Raw genomic sequence first — 20,982 nt, 5'->3', positions numbered from 1 at the left:
AAACTCATAACTACTTCATACAAATATACAGATTCATTTGAGTATATAAATTAGCATTCCAAATATGTTTAACACATTTTACATACTTTTTGTCTTTTTTTCTTTTCAAAAGCAGAAATAAAAACAATACACATTCCTATATTTTCTTAACCAGGGATAATAACAGATAGTATCTAACCCTTAATCTATTATAGTATAAGATGTAAAAAATGAATATATGACGAATTTCATGATATTTATACAAATATGGGGAGAAATGAAATTCATAATGTTTACTCAAAAAAAGGCAATTTAAAAAATAGTTTCAAACAACATATATTATTCCCTAAAAATGAGATATAAAAAAACTATAATATAATGGGAGGTAGAGGAAGAGATTCATAGGATTTCAACAAATAGGGAATGAAATGATGCATAAATACATATCAATTCATAAAAATTTAAAAACTTAAGAATTGGAAATGGACCCCAAAAAGACCCAAACAAACTTTAAAAATCTACATAAAATCTACATAAAAGCAGCTATGTCAATGTCTATATTTAATCCTTAGCTAAGTTTGAAACCAGGTACATATAAGTGTGGTAAGAAGATATGTAGCATGTGTAAGCATATTAATAAGGAAACCAAATTTAAGGATAGTGAGGGTTTAAGATGTTTTGACATTAGAAGTAGATGTACCTGTGATACCACATATGTGGTATATCTCCTGTCTTGTGGCTGTGATAAAATCTACATAGGGTGTACTAAAAGGAAAATTAGACGTAGGTTTACAGAACATTTATACAACATAAAAGAGAAAAGTGACAAACATAGTGTACACCTACATTTTGCGGAATTTCATGGGGGGGATGCAAGGTCTCTGAAAATACAGGCCATAGACTGGATACCAAGTAGCTGCAGTAATAGAATGATTAGTCTCAGAAAGCAGGAGACTTTTTGGATCCAAAAATTGAAAAGTTTACAGCCCAAAGGATTAAATATAGACATTGACATAGCTGCTTTTATGTAGATTTTATGTAGATTTTTAAAGTTTGTTTGGGTCTTTTTGGGGTCCATTTCCAATTCTTAAGTTTTTAAATTTTTATGAATTGATATGTATTTATGCATCATTTCATTCCCTATTTGTTGAAATCCTATGAATCTCTTCCTCTACCTCCCATTATATTATAGTTTTTTTATATCTCATTTTTAGGGAATAATATATGTTGTTTGAAACTATTTTTTAAATTGCCTTTTTTTGAGTAAACATTATGAATTTCATTTCTCCCCATATTTGTATAAATATCATGAAATTCGTCATATATTCATTTTTTACATCTTATACTATAATAGATTAAGGGTTAGATACTATCTGTTATTATCCCTGGTTAAGAAAATATAGGAATGTGTATTGTTTTTATTTCTGCTTTTGAAAAGAAAAAAAGACAAAAAGTATGTAAAATGTGTTAAACATATTTGGAATGCTAATTTATATACTCAAATGAATCTGTATATTTGTATGAAGTAGTTATGAGTTTTAACTAATTATTTATATATGTATTTAAATTTTTAAATGTGACATAGATTATGAATTATCGGATAATTATATGAGATAGTCATAGTTAGTAGATTTTGGATGTATATTTGTATAATATTATGTTGTTTAGTGTGGGTTTTTAGGACCGTGTGGCATTTCTAACGATTTAGCCTGAATATGAACAACCAATAGGAAAACAATGGAGGGTTTTTATTCAAGAGTTCCCGGGAAATCCGATATCACATCACTTACTATTCTCCTTGAGGAAGTCTGCACGTTAGCAGATGAAACGCGTTGGGGTAATCATTGAGGACTTGTGACAGTTTAGAGGATCCGTAGTCTCAAGTTTCCTAGGAAGAATACACTTGCCTTGTTTGGTTACACAGGGCTTCCGTAGTTGAAGTAATAAGTCTTTCCCTGCTACCAAAGTCCCGGCGCATGTGTGGAACAGTTTATATACAGAGGGGAGAGCGTCCTCGAAGCAGCTGAGTACCAGGAGTCCTTATAATATACACAGTTTGCTGCTGATTGTTGTTTAAGTGCTTGTATCTTTAATAAACATTGTAAGTGTGATTTTTAAAGCGCGGTTGTTACTGTGTGTTTAATTGCACTTGAGTCCTTTTTGAGCTTTTTTCTTTCAGAGTGAAAGTTCCTGCCCTACTGCAAGTGGTACGAAGGATACATTTGGTAAAATAAGCAGCAGAGTTCTCAAGTGGGATACAGTTGATTCCATCTGGAGGTGGTAATATACATTTTTTTATTGTTGCATATATTTGCACATTTGGGCTATTTCGTTGTTAACAAAAGGAGATAATAACATTGTCCCCCTTTTTATTTTATTCATTTATTTATTAAAATTTTTTTATTTTGTACATGTATCGATTTTATATGTATGTTTAATGTGGTATTTTTAAACAAGTGAGGTATTTTATTTTTTCCAGAGAGGGTTAGCGCCATTGTTCTCTATTGTGTGTGTTTTTAGCTAGTGCCTAGTAAGGACAGGAGTCGGACTAGATCTGTCATCATCTGATGTGATGATCATCTGCCTCTGCCATCACCCGAATTAGTGGCTGACCATCACCAGAGAGATAATTCTTACCATCTTCTTGTGTCACAGTGTGAACATACAAACATAGTGATCAAGTAGATCAAATGTCTAAGTTCTGCAAGAATTGTGCATGTGCCAAAGTAAGACCAGTGTCTGTGCCTGTCAATCAATTAAATTGTCATTAATTATGCTTATTATTATGCTGCTGCAGTGCTGGTTGTACAGACGTTATAAATAACAATTATCATTATCAAGTAACTATTTCCACATTTTTCTCAGTTTATCCACCATGTAACAATGATTTTGGGCAACTCAGCAAAGGATAATTGTTGGCTCAATAGTTTATATTCATGTCATAAAAGAACTTTTGTTAAAATCTTACTTTTTTTCCCTATGAATAAAGAATTTTAACCCTGTCCCGTTTTTGACATCTCAATGTCCCGTTTTTGTCTCAAGGAAATATGGTCAGCCTATGATTAAGCAACTTTCTAATTTACTCCTTTTATCAATTTTTATTTGTTCTCTTGGTAATATTTAGTTGGAAAAGCAGGAATATAAGCTTAGGAACCAGCCCATTTTTGGTTCAGAGCCTTGGTAGTGCTTGCTGATTGGTGGCAAATGTAGCTACCAATCAGTAAGCGCTACCCAGCTGCTGAACCAAAAATGGCCGGCTGCTGTGATTTTTCAAATAAAGATACCAAGAGAAAAGTAAAAAAAAAATGATAATAGGAGTAAATTAAAAAGTTGCTAAAAATTGCCTGCTTTAATCTAAATCATGAAATAACACATTTCTGTTTCATATCACTTTAACCCACATGAGCTAAAAGCCACTCAAAGCCTGTGTGTATACACATGTGCTAATTGAACCTACCTGAGTGTATGCAAGCTTATACAAGCCCTGGCTGGTGAACATTTAATTTGAAAATGCAGCAAAAAAAAAAAAGTCACATTACTCCCTGACCAAAAAAATTTATATGGCCAAAAATTACCTAAATCCAGGGGGGGGGGGGGGGGGGGCAGCAGAAAACCTAAATATGCCACTGTTAAGATATAAATATCTCACTGTTCCAGCTCAAGTGCATACATTTGCTGATTATCTAATTAAAGCAGAGATATTAAAACATTATTAGCAGTTGATGTTTCTTTCCTAATTAATGGAATTCATGATCTCTGACATGGAGACTAAATTCAATATAAAGCAGATTTGTTTCGTATATTCTTGATATAGTTCTCAGTATGGACTAAAATATCAAGATCATTTTTGTTAAAATGCATTAAATGAAAATATTATAATAATATGATGTTTAAATTAATCTTTATTCTACAGAAAACAACAAGAAAATAATCATTATTATAATTTAGGCAACATTTTATTTATGATGGTTGCAAACATATCTCAGATATGATGATGACCTTACATAATAAAAATAGAAGGATATTTGTTATTTTTATAATACTGTTGACTTACAAATAGTTATCATATTTATGAAAAAAATAAGTTTTTAAAACGACTTATCAAATTGTCAAATTGAATAAATATATGATAGCTCAAGAGAGTTAAGATATACACACATACACAAATACAAATGTTCATATATATACAAACCCATTTGAAGGAATTTTCTGTTAATAATGGTATGAACAAAAAACAAAGAACATAAATCATACTTTAAGGATATTTCTGTAAATCACAAGTCATATTCACAGAAAAGTATAATTTATTGGTCGCAATACTGGTAAATACATAACTCATATTTTTTTTATAAAGAACTTGTATAGAAGATTTGTTCATAGAAAAAAAACACACTTTTTATTTAAACTTTATAATATTTACTTTTATACTTCAATGAAAATATGAAAAATGAAACAGATAAAATGTGAACCAGGAGTATCAATCAAAATGGAAACAATACTGTACAATTATTATTCTACAAACACCATTGCTTATTAAATATATATCATGATATCAGTACATATTAAAATCACTTTAGAGCAAGTTTTTCTGTACTGTATGTTTTTCCCTTTTAATATATTCCCAATTATCTATTTTACCCTTAAAGGGACATGAAACACAAACATTTTCTTTCATAATTCAGATGGAACCTACAATTTTTAACAGCTTTTCAGTTTACTTCTTTTATTAAATTTGCTTTGTTCTTTTGATATATTTTATTGAAAGAGCAACAATACACTATTGGGAGCTAGCTGAACACACCAGGTAAGCCAATAACAAGAGGTATATATGTGCAGCCACCAATCAGCAGCTAGCCCCAAGTAGTGCTTTGCTGCTGCTGAGCCTCTTTTAAAAAAATGGATAGCAAGAGAACAAAAGCAAATGAGGTAATTGATGTAAATTAGTAAGTTGTTTAAAATTACAAGCTCTATCTGAATCATGAAAAATGTAGGTTTTCAGATCCATTTAACTTTGTTTTGCTATTTGAAATAGCATTTGTTTCCTGTTGAAGCCTCCACCTATATTAAAATGTTTAATACTTCAGTTATGATTACAGGAAAGCTATGCAAACAAGAGGCTTTAGAAGAAATCAGGCTCCCAGTGGGGGTGGGAGTGATCCAGCCCTTTTCAAAGGGTGTTCCTGCACCAACTTTAAATCATATCTGCCTCTTGCCTGAGTGTACTGACCCTTTAAAAGGGACAGTAAACACTGACATTTTAATATAAAATGTTTCTTTATGCATAGTAAAACTCTCTGCAACTCTTATTTATGTTGCCCCATTTTCCTGTAATTTAATTATGAAATTTCAAATTGTGATGACTGAAAGAGCACATGGCAGGCTTCACAAGCCTTACCTTGTCATATATCTCTAATTATTGCTTTTGTATCTTTTCTGCTGAAGCCAAACAATGAAGATTTTGTTAACACAATGATAATGGCAAGTTAAGTCATATGCAAACATACGTCCTCCAATAAGAGAAGTGGTGGGTGGAGTTTTTATCACTGGGAAACAGATGCAGCAAACACGTTGTTAATCTATTCTAATAACATTCAGTTTCTGCTGTGATGCTAATCTCTTGGAAGACAACAGAAAATGTTCTTATTGCATGTTGTTTAAGCACCTTGCAAATCTTGACCTCTATGCAACACTGGATGTGTCTAGTCAATTCCTTCATTTTTTTCCTCACTGTACAGATTAAATAGTCTGGGTGTATATGTACAGATCCAATAGTCTTGGTTAGTGTTCCCTCTAAGGCAACTTTTGTGAGTGGCCCAGCAGTGAAACAGTTAATAAGGCAACCATATCTTGCAGTCTGCATTGTGTAGTGTTTGATAATTGATCTAATTACTGCTAGGCCACTCATAAAACTGTCCTTAGAGGGAGCACTGGTCTGGGTGTATAGGTATTGGTCCAATAATCTGGGTGTATGTTTACAGATCCAATAATCTGGTTTTATGTGTAGAGATCCAATAGTCTTAGTGTGTATGTACAGATTCAGTAGTCTGGGTGTATATGTACAGATCCATTAGTCTGGGTGTATAGGTACTGGTTCAATAGTCTTGGTGTGTGTGGGTGTTCAGATCCAATAGTTTGGGTGTATAGATACTGGTTCAATAGTTTGGGTGTGTGTTTGTACAGATCCAATAGTCTGGGTGTATATGTACTGACCCAATAGTCTGGGTGTATAGGTACTGGTCCAATAATCTGGGTGTATAGGTACTGGTTCAATAGTCTTGGTATCTGTACAGATCTAATAGTTTGGGTGTATATGTACTGATCCAATAGTATAGGTGTATAGGTACTGGTTCAATAGTCTTGGTGTGTACAGATCCAATAGTTTGGGTGTATAGGTACTGGTTCAATAGTCTGGGTGTGTGTACATATCCAGTAGTCTGGGTGTATATGTACTGATCCAATACTCTGGGTATACACATACAGATTTAATTCTCTGGGTGTATATCTACAGATAAGATATTTTAGTCTGAGGGCTTCATGTACTAAGAGGCGGGCTGACAGCTTCTTAACTCGCGAAGCTGTCCGCCCGCCTTCGCTACACACAGGCAGCGGATCTATTGATCCGCTTGCCCGTATGTACCATTACACACTCAGAGGAGTGTGTAATGCCCGCCCCTTCAGTCGCACGACCAATCACGCGACTGAAGGGGCTGTCAATCACCGAGAGCGAGCAAGCTCTCTGTGATTTTGCTTCACCACCTAAGAGGTGGCGTAGGGTGTAGGAAGCAGCGGTCTAATGACCGCTGCTTCTTACATTGCGGGAAGCAGGCTCACATATGCGAACCTGCCCCGCAAAGGCTCCGGAGCAGCTTTTGCTGCTTCGTACATGGAGCCCTGAGTGTGTATGTACAGATCAAATAGTCTGGATGTATATGTGGAGATCTAATAGTCTGGGTTTATACGTACAGATCCAATAGTCTGTGTGTATGTGTACAGGTCCAATAGCCTGGGTATATATGCACAAATCCAAAAGTCTGGTTTTATATGTACAGATCCAATAGTCTGGGTGTATATGTTGACTTCAGCACTTGCTGACAAGTGCTTATCTTAAATGTGTTTTGTAGGATAATACCCTTTTGTTTTGCTTTTTACAGTATATATATATATATATATATATATTATTGTTTTATATGATAATACACTTATGTTTTGATTTTTACAGTATAAATAATTTATTTAAAGGTTTGCGGAGTGAAAGTAAATATCCAAAATGTCCCTTAACATGAAAATGCTGTACACCTTTTCTTTAGAAGGTCAAGAGAGAAGTTTTGATGACAATGTAATTTTGTACTTTTCTTGAGGATCAACTCATTCCTCGACATACAACATGAAGTTAGCTGATAAATATTGGTGCCCAAATCTTCTATCAAGTACAAGTAACAGAAGTGCAAAAGTTTCTACTGTCTTGATTCTGCGAAAAGATAAAGGAATATATTTCAACTATACATCTGTAGATCTTTTGTCCATAGTTACATCACTCAAATCCCCTCGTCTTTGTTCATCTTCTTGCTGTTCATATTGATATGTGCAGGCCATAGCGTGTTGACCCGGTCCTCTAAACAAACATTAATAATAGCAATCATTAGTACCTATAAAACAAATGTTGCCTCTTGATGTAGAATATAAGTTTTATAAGAAAATATAAGATACAAAAGTATGCAATACACCCCATAATGATCATTAAAGGATTACTTTCTGTTATAATTTTTAAGCTAAACAACTAACATATTAAAGTTAATAAACATTAATTAAAACCTACTGACCTATATTTTCTCCAAAACGAAGTTTCATAACGTTCTAAAAGTTATATCTTTTATTCGCCGATGATGTCATGTTATCCTGCCCACTATTTTCAGCACTGAGTGTTCAAAATACTTAAACCAATAACTTTTTGTTTAAAGCGCCATTTTGAAACCTAGGTATTGTAAACGGATTGGTACAGAGCAAAGGATACCCACGGAGTGGGTTTGGAAAACAATTAAATTTGCAGACAAGATTTCTGATATACGGTAGAGATATGTTAATGAAATGCTATTGATAAAAAGCGTATTTGGGGTAGTTAGTTAGTAACAGGCATAGAAAATATTTACTTACAGTGGCCCTTTAAATTAAAATATCTTGCCTATAACCATATCACTAATTCTCACATGAACATATGTATTTATGTTTTTGTCTTGCTGTACATTAGGATGAAAAACCTCTAAAAAATGTACACAACAATCTAAACCGTAAACATATGGTTACATTATCTGCTCTTTATAATTTCTCCTTTTATATTGCTAGGTTTTCAGTTTTTGTAAAAAGCGCATTCTGACTCTTCCTACCAATGTTCTTAGCAATCCATAGTTCAGTGCTAAAAGGTACAGTCTACTTGATTTTTTTTTATTGTTTAAAAAAGATAGATAACACTTTTACTACCCATTCCCTAGCTTTGCATAACCAACATTGTTATAGAATATACTTTATAACTTCTAAACTTGCCTGTTTCTAAGCCACCGAAGTCCGTCCCTTATTTCAGTCCTTTTTATTAGCTTTTTACAGTTAGTCAGTGCTAGTTCATGTGTGCTATATTCAGTAGAAACCATTGTGCTCACTCCCATGAAGTTATGCAGGAACCAGCACTAACTGGCTAAAATGCACATTTGTAAAAAGCACTGAGATAAGGGGCAGTCTCAGTGTACTTAAGCAGAGTCTTAGATACAGGTAATCATAGAGGTAAAAAGTATATTAATATAACAACGTTGTTATGAAAAACTGGGGAATGCGTAATAAAGTGGTTCAATGCTTCTTCATAAATTGACATTTGTTGCTTACTATTGAATAAAATCCCACTAGTGAATATAGTTTAGTCTGCTTTCTAGAGTATGTATTATTCTTTGCATACTTCCTTTATTAGATATTCACTTCTTTATAGCTACTGGCATTGTATTTCGCACACTCAATACACTCAATACAGATTTAGGGCTAGATTAAAAATCAATCTAAAAAGCAATCGGTAGTGCAAATAATAATTCACAATCTGTTAACCAATGCATCTTGACACAACCAAAACTTTTTTTAATGTGCCCTATGGATAGCACGGAGCGGTATTAGTGTGCTCATTGTGCTTGTATTACAAGTGTTCAGTTAAGTATTATGCTTGTGTGCAATCCAAAATACTGATTTAGAATTCAGCGCTTTTTGCAAAAAAAAAATATTATCTCTTGCTAGTTTGCATTACAAAACACATGAAAATGCTATTAAAATAAAGGATTTAAATTATATTTTGACTTAATACTCGGAAAACAATGCTTTAATAATGAAAGTAAGATTTTGTTTCAGAATTAAAAAACAAACAAAAAAAAAACAGTATATATCTATCTATATATATATCTATATATATATATATATATCTATATATATATCTATATCTAAATCTATATATATATATATATATATATATATATATATATATATATATATATATATATATATATAAAACACACAGAGAAAGTCCAACACTTACTTACAAGCTCTCAGCTAAAATTAAAAGCAAAAATGGAAGGGTTAGTTACCGCATTTGGCCAAATGGGACAAGCCCAGGTACCACGCCAAGGTCCCTTCCAAATCCTGGGACCCTAAAACAGCCATACAATGCAAGTTCTTAATCCAACAAACTAGGAACAAGTGAAGCGTACACAGGCTTATGTAATCACCCTAGACATATACAAAACACAGAAGGGGACTGCACTCTCAGACTGGACTGGGTATACATCCCATGACCCTGCAACATGCTCACCCCTGGGTGCTCACTGGCACTCACAGGAATCTGTGCTGTCCCCAGAGTCACAGGCAGTTAACCCCATAAAGGTCTGGGTTCAAGAACCATAGGGAAAATTACAAAATAAATTAATACAACACACAGAAAGTTCAGCACTCACTTACAAACTCTCAGCTAAGATTAAAAGCAAAAATGGAAGGGTTAGTTACCAAATTTGGCCAAATGGGACAAGCCCAGATACCAGGTCAAGGTCCCTTCCAAAACATGGGACCCTAAAACAGCCACACAATGCAAGTTCTCAATCCAACACATTTAGAAACAAGTGAAGGGTGCACAGGCTTATGTAATCACCCTTGACATATACAAAACATGGAAGGGGACTGCACTCTCAGACTGGACTGGGTACACATCCCAGGACCCTGCAACATGCTCAGCCCTGGGTGCTCACTGGCCCTCACAGGATGCTGTGCTGTCCCCAGAGTCACAGGCAGTTAATCCCAGACAGGTCTGGGTGCAAGAACCATAGGGAAAATTACAAAACAAATTAATACAACACACAGAGAAAGTCCAGCACTCACTTACAAGCTCTCAGCTAAGATTAAAAGCAAAAATGGAAGGGTTAGTTACCAAATTTGGCCAAATGGGACAAGCCCAGGTACCACCCCAAGGTCCCTTCCAAACCTGGGACCCTAAAACAGCAACACAATGCAAGCTCTTAATCCAACAAACTGTGAACAAGTGAAGGGTGCACAGGCTTATGTAATCACCCTAGACATATACAAAACAAGGAAGGGGACTGCACTCTCAGACTGGACTGGGTACACATCCCATGACCCTACAACATGCTCATCCCTGGGTGCTCACTGGCACTTACAGGAAGCTGTGCTGTCCCCAGGGTCACAGGCAGTTAACCCCAGACAGGTCTGGGTGCAAGAACCATAGGGAAAATGACAAAACAAATTAATACAACACACAGAGAAAGTTCAGCACTCACAAGCTCTCAGCTAAGATTAAAAGCAAAAATGGAAGGGTTAGTTACCGCATTTGGCCAAATGGGACAAGCCCAGGTACCACGCCAAGGTCCCTTCCAAATCCTGGGACCCTAAAACAGCCATACAAAGCAAGTTCTTAATCCAACAAACTAGGAACAAGTGAAGGGTGCACAGGCTTATGTAATCACCCTAGACATATACAAAACACAGAAGGGGACTGCACTCTCAGACTGGACTGGGTATACATCCCAGGACCCTGCAACATGCTCATCCCTGGGTGCTCACTGGCACTCACAGGAATCTGTGCTGTCCCCAGTGTCACAGGCAGTTAACCCCATAAAGGTCTGGGTTCAAGAACCATAGGGAAAATTGCAAAATAAATTAATACAACACACAAAGTTCAGCACTCACTTACAAGCTCTCAGCTAAGATTAAAAGCAAAAATGGAAGGGTTAGTTACTGCATTTGGCCAAATGGGACAAGCCCAGATACCAGGTCAAGGTCCCTTCCAAAACATGGGACCCTAAAACAGCCACACAATGCAAGTTCTCAATCCAACACATTTAGAAACAAGTGAAGGGTGCACAGGCTTATGTAATCACCCTTGACATATACAAAACATGGAAGGGGACTGCACTCTCAGACTGGACTGGGTACACATCCCAGGACCCTGCAACATGCTCAGCCCTGGGTGCTCACTGGCCCTCACAGGATGCTGTGCTGTCCCCAGAGTCACAGGCAGTTAATCCCAGACAGGTCTGGGTGCAAGAACCATAGGGAAAATTACAAAACAAATTAATACAACACACAGAGAAAGTTCAGCACTCACAAGCTCTCAGCTAAGATTAAAAGCAAAAATGGAAGGGTTAGTTACCGCATTTGGCCAAATGGGACAAGCCCAGGTACCACGCCAAGGTCCCTTCCAAATCCTGGGACCCTAAAACAGCCATACAAAGCAAGTTCTTAATCCAACAAACTAGGAACAAGTGAAGGGTGCACAGGCTTATGTAATCACCCTAGACATATACAAAACACAGAAGGGGACTGCACTCTCAGACTGGACTGGGTATACATCCCAGGACCCTGCAACATGCTCATCCCTGGGTGCTCACTGGCGCTCACAGGAATCTGTGCTGTCCCCAGTGTCACAGGCAGTTAACCCCATAAAGGTCTGGGTTCAAGAACCATAGGGAAAATTGCAAAATAAATTAATACAACACACAAAGTTCAGCACTCACTTACAAGCTCTCAGCTAAGATTAAAAGCAAAAATGGAAGGGTTAGTTACTGCATTTGGCCAAATGGGACAAGCCCAGATACCAGGTCAAGGTCCCTTCCAAAACATGGGACCCTAAAACAGCCACACAATGCAAGTTCTCAATCCAACACATTTAGAAACAAGTGAAGGGTGCACAGGCTTATGTAATCACCCTTGACATATACAAAACATGGAAGGGGACTGCACTCTCAGACTGGACTGGGTACACATCCCAGGACCCTGCAACATGCTTAGCCCTGGGTGCTCACTGGCCCTCACAGGATGCTGTGCTGTTCCCAGAGTCACAGGCAGTTAATACCAGACAGGTCTGGGTGCAAGAACCATAGGGAAAATTACAAAGCAAATTAATACAACACACAGAGAAAGTCCAGCACTCACTTACAAGCTCTCAGCTAAGGTTAAAAGCAAAAATGGAAGGGTTAGTTATTACCGCATTTGGCCAAATGGGACAAGCCCAGGTACCACACCAAGGTCCCTTCCAAACCTGGGACCATAAAACAGCCACACAATGCAAGCTCTTAATCCAACAAACTGTGAACAAGTGAAGGGTGCACAGGCTTATGTAATCACCCTTGACATATACAAAACATGGAAGGGGACTGCACTCTCAGACTGGACTGGGTACACATCCCATGACCCTACAACATGCTCATCCCTGGGTGCTCACTGGCACTTACAGGAAGCTGTGCTGTCCTCAGAGTCACAGGCAGTTAACCCCAGACAGGTCTGGGTGCAAGAACCATAGGGAAAATTACAAAACAAATTAATACAACACACAGAGAAAGTTCAGCACTCACAAGCTCTCAGCTAAGAGTAAAAGCAAAAATGGAAGAGTTAGTTACCGCATCTGGCCAAATGGGACAAGCCCAGATACCACAAAACCTTCCAAAACCTGGGACCCTAAAACAACCACACAATACAAGCTCTCAATCCAACAAACTGTGAACAAGTGAAGGGTGCACAGGCTTATGTAATCACCCTAGACATAAACAAAACATGGAAGGGGACTGCACTCTCAGACTGGACTGGGTACACATCCCAGGACCCTGCAACATGCTCAGCCCTGGGTGCTCACTGGCACTCACAGGAAGCTGTGCTGTCCCCAGAGTCACAGGCAGTTAACCTCAGACAGGTTTGGGTGCTAGAACCATAGGGAATATATATATATATATATATATATATATATATATACATATACAATACTGTACAAAAGTCTTAGGCCACCATTAGATTTGTTGTTTTAGAACAGTTTTGATGACCATATATTTTTTTTGGTCTGTTTATTAAGATACAAGCAGAAAGTACAGGAAATATGTACACAAAATATAAAAAAAACCCTCAATTTTCGGAACAAAATGGCTTCCTCAGGAAAAAGTCAGTATTTAGTGTGACCTCCCTTCGCACTAAGCTCATCTTGAACTCTTTTGAGGAGACTGTCCTGAAATTTTCTGAAGTAATCTTCTGGTATATTATACCAGGTATATTTCAGTACTTCCCAGAGTTCTTATTTAGATTTAGGTTGTCTTTTATTTCTTTCTCTGTCCAGGTGATCCCATATTACCTCTATAAAACTGAGGTCTGGAGTCAGTGTTTTATTATCTGTTTTACTCTCCAAATATGATTTCACTGCATTAGCAGTGTGCTTGGGATCATTATGATGCTGAAAAAAACCAAACCATTCCCAATCATTATGATGAATTAAAACTTGTCTGGATTTTTTTTAGTATTCATGATCCCATCAATTCGGACAACATCACCAACACCACTGGCTAAAATACAGCCTCAAACCGGACAGACCCTCAACTCTGTTTCACTGAAGACCGCAAGCACTCATTCTTCCATTTCTCACCAACTCTTCTTTCTCACATATTGTCGACGATTGGACCCAAAAATTTCAAACTTGGATTTGTCACTCCATAATACTCTTTTCCACTGATCTTTATTCCAATCTTTGTGAGCTTTGTAAGGCCTAAGGCGTTTGCACAGTACTGTATATGTATATGAACTCCACTACTTGAGAACAGTTTTTGGAGTTCAGTGGCTTAGGGTTTGAACATTATACAAAGTGAATTTCTATTATGTGAGAGAATTAATGGACCTGTACTATCCCACATGAAAATGTTGGCACACACTAGATTATCGCTCAAGCAATAAAAAAAATTGGACTGGAATATAAACGCAAAAAATGGAAGGAATGTGCTCTAGCAATGATAACACACGTTACCATTTGCTTTTTTTGTGCTCCACTTGTTTTCATTTTGTGATATTTATGTGGTTTCTTGTTCATTCTTTGCGAAACTGGTGATGCATTTTACAAAAAACAGTGGTTCATATCTCATTTTTAGTCATCTTTAGCAATTCCTTTGAATGAGACTAACAGGTTGAGAAACTATTATTTTTTTTAAACATGTTACACATCATCTTCATCTATAATCACAATAACAAAATAGTTTCTTTGATTTTTTTACCTGTGGTTTCCACGTTATGGAGAGTAAACTAGGTGATAATGAACATCATAAATATCCTGAATTCAAAAGCCAATAATCTGCAAATGTGTTATTTCACTGGTGCTAACTGTTCAACATTCTTAAAAAAGGAAAGCATTAAATATATAAAGTACATAGCAACAATAATGAAATATAATTGGGGAAAAAAACACACAAAACAATAATTTAAAGTTAAATATAATTTACCAAGCAGATAATTATTAGCCTAGTTTATATAAGTGGAGCACTATTGATAACACGGAGTGTGCTATCTATCTATTTATCTATCTATCTATCTATCTATCTATCTATCTATCTATCCATCTATCAATCTATCTATCTAGCCTCTAATAAACTCTCTTGGGAAATGTTAAATTTTGTCACATGATGCTGCATCAAAAGTGGCAATTGCAGGCCAACAGGTTCTCTACTTGAGATCTTGTCCGCCTGCAGTCATGATTCATTTTTCCCAGCATTTCCTAAATTTGTCTTTAAACACATAAGTCTTAATTTTCCATTATAAAATAATTTTAAACTAGGACACTTAACTCTTCTAGTAAACTAAAAAAAAACAGGAATGAGTCAAAAGAAATATGGTTTTATCCCCCTATTGTTAAAATTTAACTTTTAATTATGACAATTAAATAATTTCAGCCCACACTGGTAAGTGATATAATTATTCAAGTGAAGAGATTTATGTATCAAAAATATAGTCTCATTAAGACTGCTAAATAACTAACGCTCTCCCAAAAGGGAAAGAAACTCCGCTAACAGAAGGTTCCGTCTCTTTTCTGGCCGATAGATATGTTGGCGCCCCTCCTTTGTTTTTCACTTCATTAAGCTTTAAAGGATTGATTGCACCAGGTCAATTGTATCAGTTTCACACAGGTATATTTAATTTTCGAGCCTTCTAGAATTTTTTGTAGTGCCAACTTGCTTTTCTCCCTTTTGTAAACTTTTTTAGTGACAAATTTGACATGGTAATTCCTATTTTTTTTAAACTATATAAACAATAACTTCTTAACAGCTTTACAACAATATAGGGTTAGATTGCAAGTGGTGAGCTAACGAAACTTTTCACTCACACACTACCTACTGTACTCTCAAAGGGAAGTTTTAATGGGGCCGGGTTAGTGTATGAACAAAAGACCAATGCGTGCTAACTTCAGGACTTCTTCTCCCTATAGACTTCAATTGGGTGCTAACCCATTACCGCATTAGACAAACAGCGCTAAAGCCAAAGGTAATTATGAATATTTTACATTGCAATGTTCTTCACATAGAAGAAAATGTTCTTTTACCTGCTCTCATCCAAGGTAATCCAGAAAACCTGGCCTGTTGGGGAGGCCTGAGGACAGTTTTGAAAACCAGAGCTATATATCTATGCAAAAAATAATATATATATATATATATATATATATATATATATAGTAATCCAACAAGTTCAGCACTCACTATTCAATAATGGTTCAGGGGTGCCTCCCAAACAATGATTATATATAAGCCACAGAGAGCACTCACTGTTTAGATATGAATCAAGCAATGTAGTTTATTGTGAACGTTTTCAGGGAGTGACCCCGTCCTCAGACAATTCCAAGTGAAAATAACAATCCAATGATTGTTATTTTCACTTCGAATTGTCTGAGGATGGGGGTCACTCCCCGAAAACGTTCACAATAAACTACATTGTTTGATTCATATCTAAACGGTGAGTGCTCTCTGTGGCTTATTTAAAAAAATAAATATATATATATATAAATACTCTATATATGCATGTACAGTATCCCACAAAAGTGAGTGAGTACATCCCTCACATTTTTGTAAATATGTTATTATATCTTTTCATGTGACAACACTGAAGAAATTACACTTTGCTACAATGTAAAGTTGTGAGTGTACAGCCTGTATACCAGTGTAAATTTCTGTTCCCCTTCAAAATAACTCAACACACAGCCAATAATGTCTAAACCGTTGGCAACAAAAGTGAGTACACCCCTAAGTGGAAATGTCCAAATTGGGCCAAAGTAGCCATTTTCCCTCCCTAGTGTCATGTCACTCATTAGTGTTACAAGGTCTCAGGTGTGAATGGAGAGCAGGTGTATTAAATTTGGTGTTATCGCTCTCATACTCTCTCATACTGGTCACTGGAAGTTCAACATAGCACCTTATGGCAAAGAACTCTCTTTGGATCTGAAAAAAAGAATGGTTGCTCTACATAAAGATTGCCTAGGCTATAAGAAGATTGCTAAGACCCTGAAACTGAGCTGCAGCACGGTGGGCAAGACCATACAGCAGTTTCACAGGACAGGTTCCACTCAGAATAGGCCATGGTCGACCAAAGAAAGTTAAGTCCACTTGCTTAGCATCATATCCAGAGGTTGTCTTTGGGAAATAGACATGTGTGTGCTATCAGCATTGCTGCAGAAGTTGAAGGGGTGAGGGGTCAGCCTGTCAGTGCTCAGACCATACGCCGTACACTGCATCAAATTGGTCTGCATGGCTGCCGTCCCAGAAGGAAGCCTCTTCTAAGGATGATGCACAAGAAAGCCCACAAACAATTTGCTGAAGACAAGCAGACTAAGGACATGGATTACTGGAACCATGTCCTGTGGTCCGATGAGACCAATATAAACTTATTTGGTTCAGATGGTGTCAAGTGTGTGTGGTGGCAACCAGGTGAAGAGTACAAAGACAAGTGTGTCTTGCCTACAGTCAAGCATGGTGGTAGGAGTGTCATGGTCTGGGCCTGCATGAGTGCTGCAAGCACTGGGGAGCTACAGTCCATAGAGGCAACCATGAATGCCAACATGTACTGTGACATACTTAAGCAGAGCAGGATCCCCTCCCTTCAGAGACTGGGCTGCTGGGCAGTATTCCAACATAATAATGGCCCCAAACACACCTCCAAGATGACCACTGCCTTGCTAAAGAAGCTGAGGGTAAAGGTGATGAACTGGCCAAGCATGTTTCCAGAACTAAACCATATTGAGCATCTGTGGGGCATCCTCAAATGGAATGTGGGGGAGCGCAAGGTCTCTAACATCTTCCAGCTCCGGGATGTCATGGATTAGTGAAAGAGGACTCCAGTGGCAACCTGTGAAGCTCTGGTGAACTCCATACCCAAGAGGGTTAAGGCAGTGCTGGAAAATAATAGTGGCCACACAAAATATTGAAACTTTGGGCCCAATTTGGACATTTCCACTTAGGGGTGTACTCACTTTTGTTGCCAACAGTTTAGACATTAATGACTGTATGTTGAGTTATTTTGAGGGGACAGCAAATTTATACTGTTATACAGGCTGTACACTCACTAGTTTACATTGTAGCAAAATCTAATTTCTTCAGTGTTGTCACATGAAAATATATAAAAAAATATTTACTTTGAGCATAAATTTTGTTTGTGCTTGAGTTCAATCGTTTACTTTCAACTTGTAATATATGTGTTAGCGCAGTCACAACATTGCTCACCACGTCCTGAGCTAAAAGTAGTGCACCACTTGTAATCTAGTCCATAATGTATTGCATTTAAGAGATTAAGTAGATTTCCTTAAAGAACCTATTCATCCACAAAAGGTTTCATTACAACCCATTAAGTATCTATATTGCAGCCTTCAGTAACAATTTCCCATAAACCCGAATAAACATATGTTTTATTTAACTATCTCACAGGCTAAGGAAACTATACACATTGAACTTTATAATTCTATTGTAATTATCGGTAACTCATGAGATACCTAATTTCAGTCAATTTATTCCAATCTACAATTATCTGCATATAGACAATTTCTGCACAAAAAATGGAATTAAAACAGTGTAACAGTGTTTAGTGATTTTTGTTAAATGTATAAAAATACATACATATTTCTTATATCATCATTATTAGACAAATAATTATAAAATGTTTTAGATGAACATTTTAAAACTTACTTTAACAATCATTTTCATTGACATTCAGAGGGAGGTAATCTTATTTTTGCAAATTCTGAAACATTATTCAATATGACCTCAGATTCTTACAAAACAGGAATGCTCTAGAGAACAACTATATTCTTTTGGGAAGCAATTAAATATGACTTTTACAATATCTTCAATGTGACTGCAAGTTTAGGAATTACATTTTTTACTCACCCATTAATTGTCCCTTCCTGGCCTGTTAAAGTATTATCATTAGACTCCACATTGATTGTATCGCAAGCTTCAATATCTTGCTCACGGTTCTTTGCTAAAATTGCTCTCCTAAATTCAAATAATATTTACCAGATTAGGAATTAACATATTCAAGATTGACATCAGCATTAGGAAGTTGTTATCTATTTAATACAAGGGTCTCCAGCTTTTAAAAATGCAATGCCATTCCCCCAGCTCTTGTTCAACCAATCGAGTTACAGCAGCGCTTGTCAATCACCCGAGTTGGATGAGTCTGGTGGGATTTTTAACCACTGTTTAGAAACAGTGGTTATAAATTGCAGTTACAAGCATGAACAAATAAGCCTGCAATGTATAGGGCAATTCTCATTTTAACACAGTTACTCCATAGTCTGTGAAGACCAACAATATAGATATTGCCCAAAACATTACATCAGTGCTTGTAATTAGGTTTAAGCACTTACTCTATGTCATAGAATATATAAGCAATGTATTAGTGACATGAAACAATTTTACTTAAATGCAACACAGATAAATCAGGGCTGAACCAGCTTCATTGGACATGAGCAAGGTGTGTGACACAAATGGGCAGTGGGATGTGAAGGGCCAAGTAGAATGAAATGGAGGGGACATTTCTTTCATGTAATTAGCAAGAGTCCATGAGCTAGTGACGTATGGGATATACATTCCTACCAGGAGGGGCAAAGTTTCCCAAACCTCAAAATGCCTATAAATACACCCCTCACCACACCCACAAATCAGTTTTACAAACTTTGCCTCCTATGGAGGTGGTGAAGTAAGTTTGTGCTAGATTCTACGTTGATATGCGCTCCGCAGCAGGTTGGAGTCCGGTTTTCCTCTCAGCGTGCAGTGAATGTCAGAGGGATGTGAGGAGAGTATTGCCTATTTGAATTCAATGATCTCCTTCTACGGGGTCTATTTCATAGGTTCTCTGTTATCGGTCGTAGAGATTCATCTCTTACCTCCCTTTTCAGATCGACGATATACTCTTATATATATACCATTACCTCTGCTGATTTTCGTTTCAGTACTGGTTTGGCTTTCTACAACATGTAGATGAGTGTCCTGGGGTAAGTAAATCTTATTTTCTGTGACACTCTAAGCTATGGTTGGGCACTTTTTTTATAAAGTTCTAAATATATGTATTCAAACATTTATTTGCCTTGACTCAGGATGTTCAACATTCCTTATTTTCAGACAGTCAGTTTCATATTTGGGATAATGCATTTGAATAAATCATTTTTTTCTTACCTTAAAATTTGACTTTTCCCTGTGGGCTGTTAGGCTCGCGGGGGCTGAAAATGCTTCATTTTATTGCGTCATTCTTGGCGCTGACTTTTTTGGCGCAAAATTTTTTTCTGTTTCCGGCGTCATACGTGTCGCCGGAAGTTGCGTCATTTTTGACGTTTTTTTGCGCCAAAAGTGTCGGCGTTCCGGATGTGGCGTCATTTTTGGCACCAAAAGCATTTAGGCGCCAAATAATGTGGGCGTCTTTTTTGGCGCTAAAAAAATATGGGCGTCACTATTGTCTCCACATTATTTAAGTCTCATTATTTATTACTTCTGGTTGCTAGAAGCTTGTTCACTGGCATTTTTTCCCATTCCTGAAACTGTCATTTAAGGAATTTGATCAATTTTGCTTTATATGTTGTTTTTTCTATTACATATTGCAAGATGTCCCACGTTGAAACTGAGTCAGAAGATACTTCTGGAAAATCGCTGCCTGGTGCTGGAGCTACCAAAGCTAAGTGTATCTGCTGTAAACTTTTGGTAGCTGTTCCTCCAGCTGTTGTTTGTATTGAATGTCATGACAAACTTGTTAATGCAGATAATATTTCCTTTAGTAAAGTTACATTACCTGTTGCTGTTCCGTCAACATCTAATACTCAGAGTGTTCCTGATAACATAAGAGATTTTGTTTCTAAATCCATTAAGAAGGCTATGTCTGTTATTCCTCCTTCTAGTAAACGTAAAAAGTCTTTTAAAACTTCTCATTTTGAAGATGAATTTTTAAATGAACATCATCATTCTGATTCTGATAATAGTTCTTCTGGTTCAGAGGATTCTGTCTCAGAGGTTGATGCTGATAAATCTTCATATTTATTTAAAATGGAATTTATTCGTTCTTTACTTAAAGAAGTCCTAATTGCATTAGAAATTGAGGATTCTGGTCCTCTTGATACTAAATCTAAACGTTTAGATAAGGTTTTTAAATCTCCTGTAGTTATTCCAGAAGTTTTTCCTGTCCCTGGTGCTATTTCTG

The 20,982-nt window shown here is 36.6% G+C and overlaps 1 protein-coding gene across 2 annotated transcripts in view; it reads right to left on the bottom strand.

Moving 5' to 3' along the window:
• Positions 1-3,913: 3,913 nt before the first annotated feature.
• Positions 3,914-20,982, bottom strand: part of LOC128649350 (uncharacterized) — a 77,881-nt gene continuing 60,812 nt past the window's right edge. Inside the window, exons 6-7 of one of the 2 annotated variants that reach the window (XM_053702568.1) lie at positions 18,681-18,788; positions 3,914-7,591 (exon numbers count right to left, since the gene is read on the bottom strand). In XM_053702568.1, the coding sequence (XP_053558543.1) occupies positions 7,477-7,591; positions 18,681-18,788 (223 nt within the window). In that variant the 3' untranslated portion in view covers positions 3,914-7,476. The remainder of the gene's footprint in view (positions 7,592-18,680; positions 18,789-20,982) is intronic. The other variant, XM_053702569.1, reaches the window with a different exon arrangement.

This window comes from Bombina bombina, chromosome 2 (genome assembly GCF_027579735.1).
Source record: "Bombina bombina isolate aBomBom1 chromosome 2, aBomBom1.pri, whole genome shotgun sequence".
Classification (NCBI taxonomy): Eukaryota; Metazoa; Chordata; class Amphibia; order Anura; family Bombinatoridae; genus Bombina; species Bombina bombina.
Note: the sequence above shows the minus strand (reverse complement) of the source record. Positions and strands in the feature narration are given on the sequence as shown.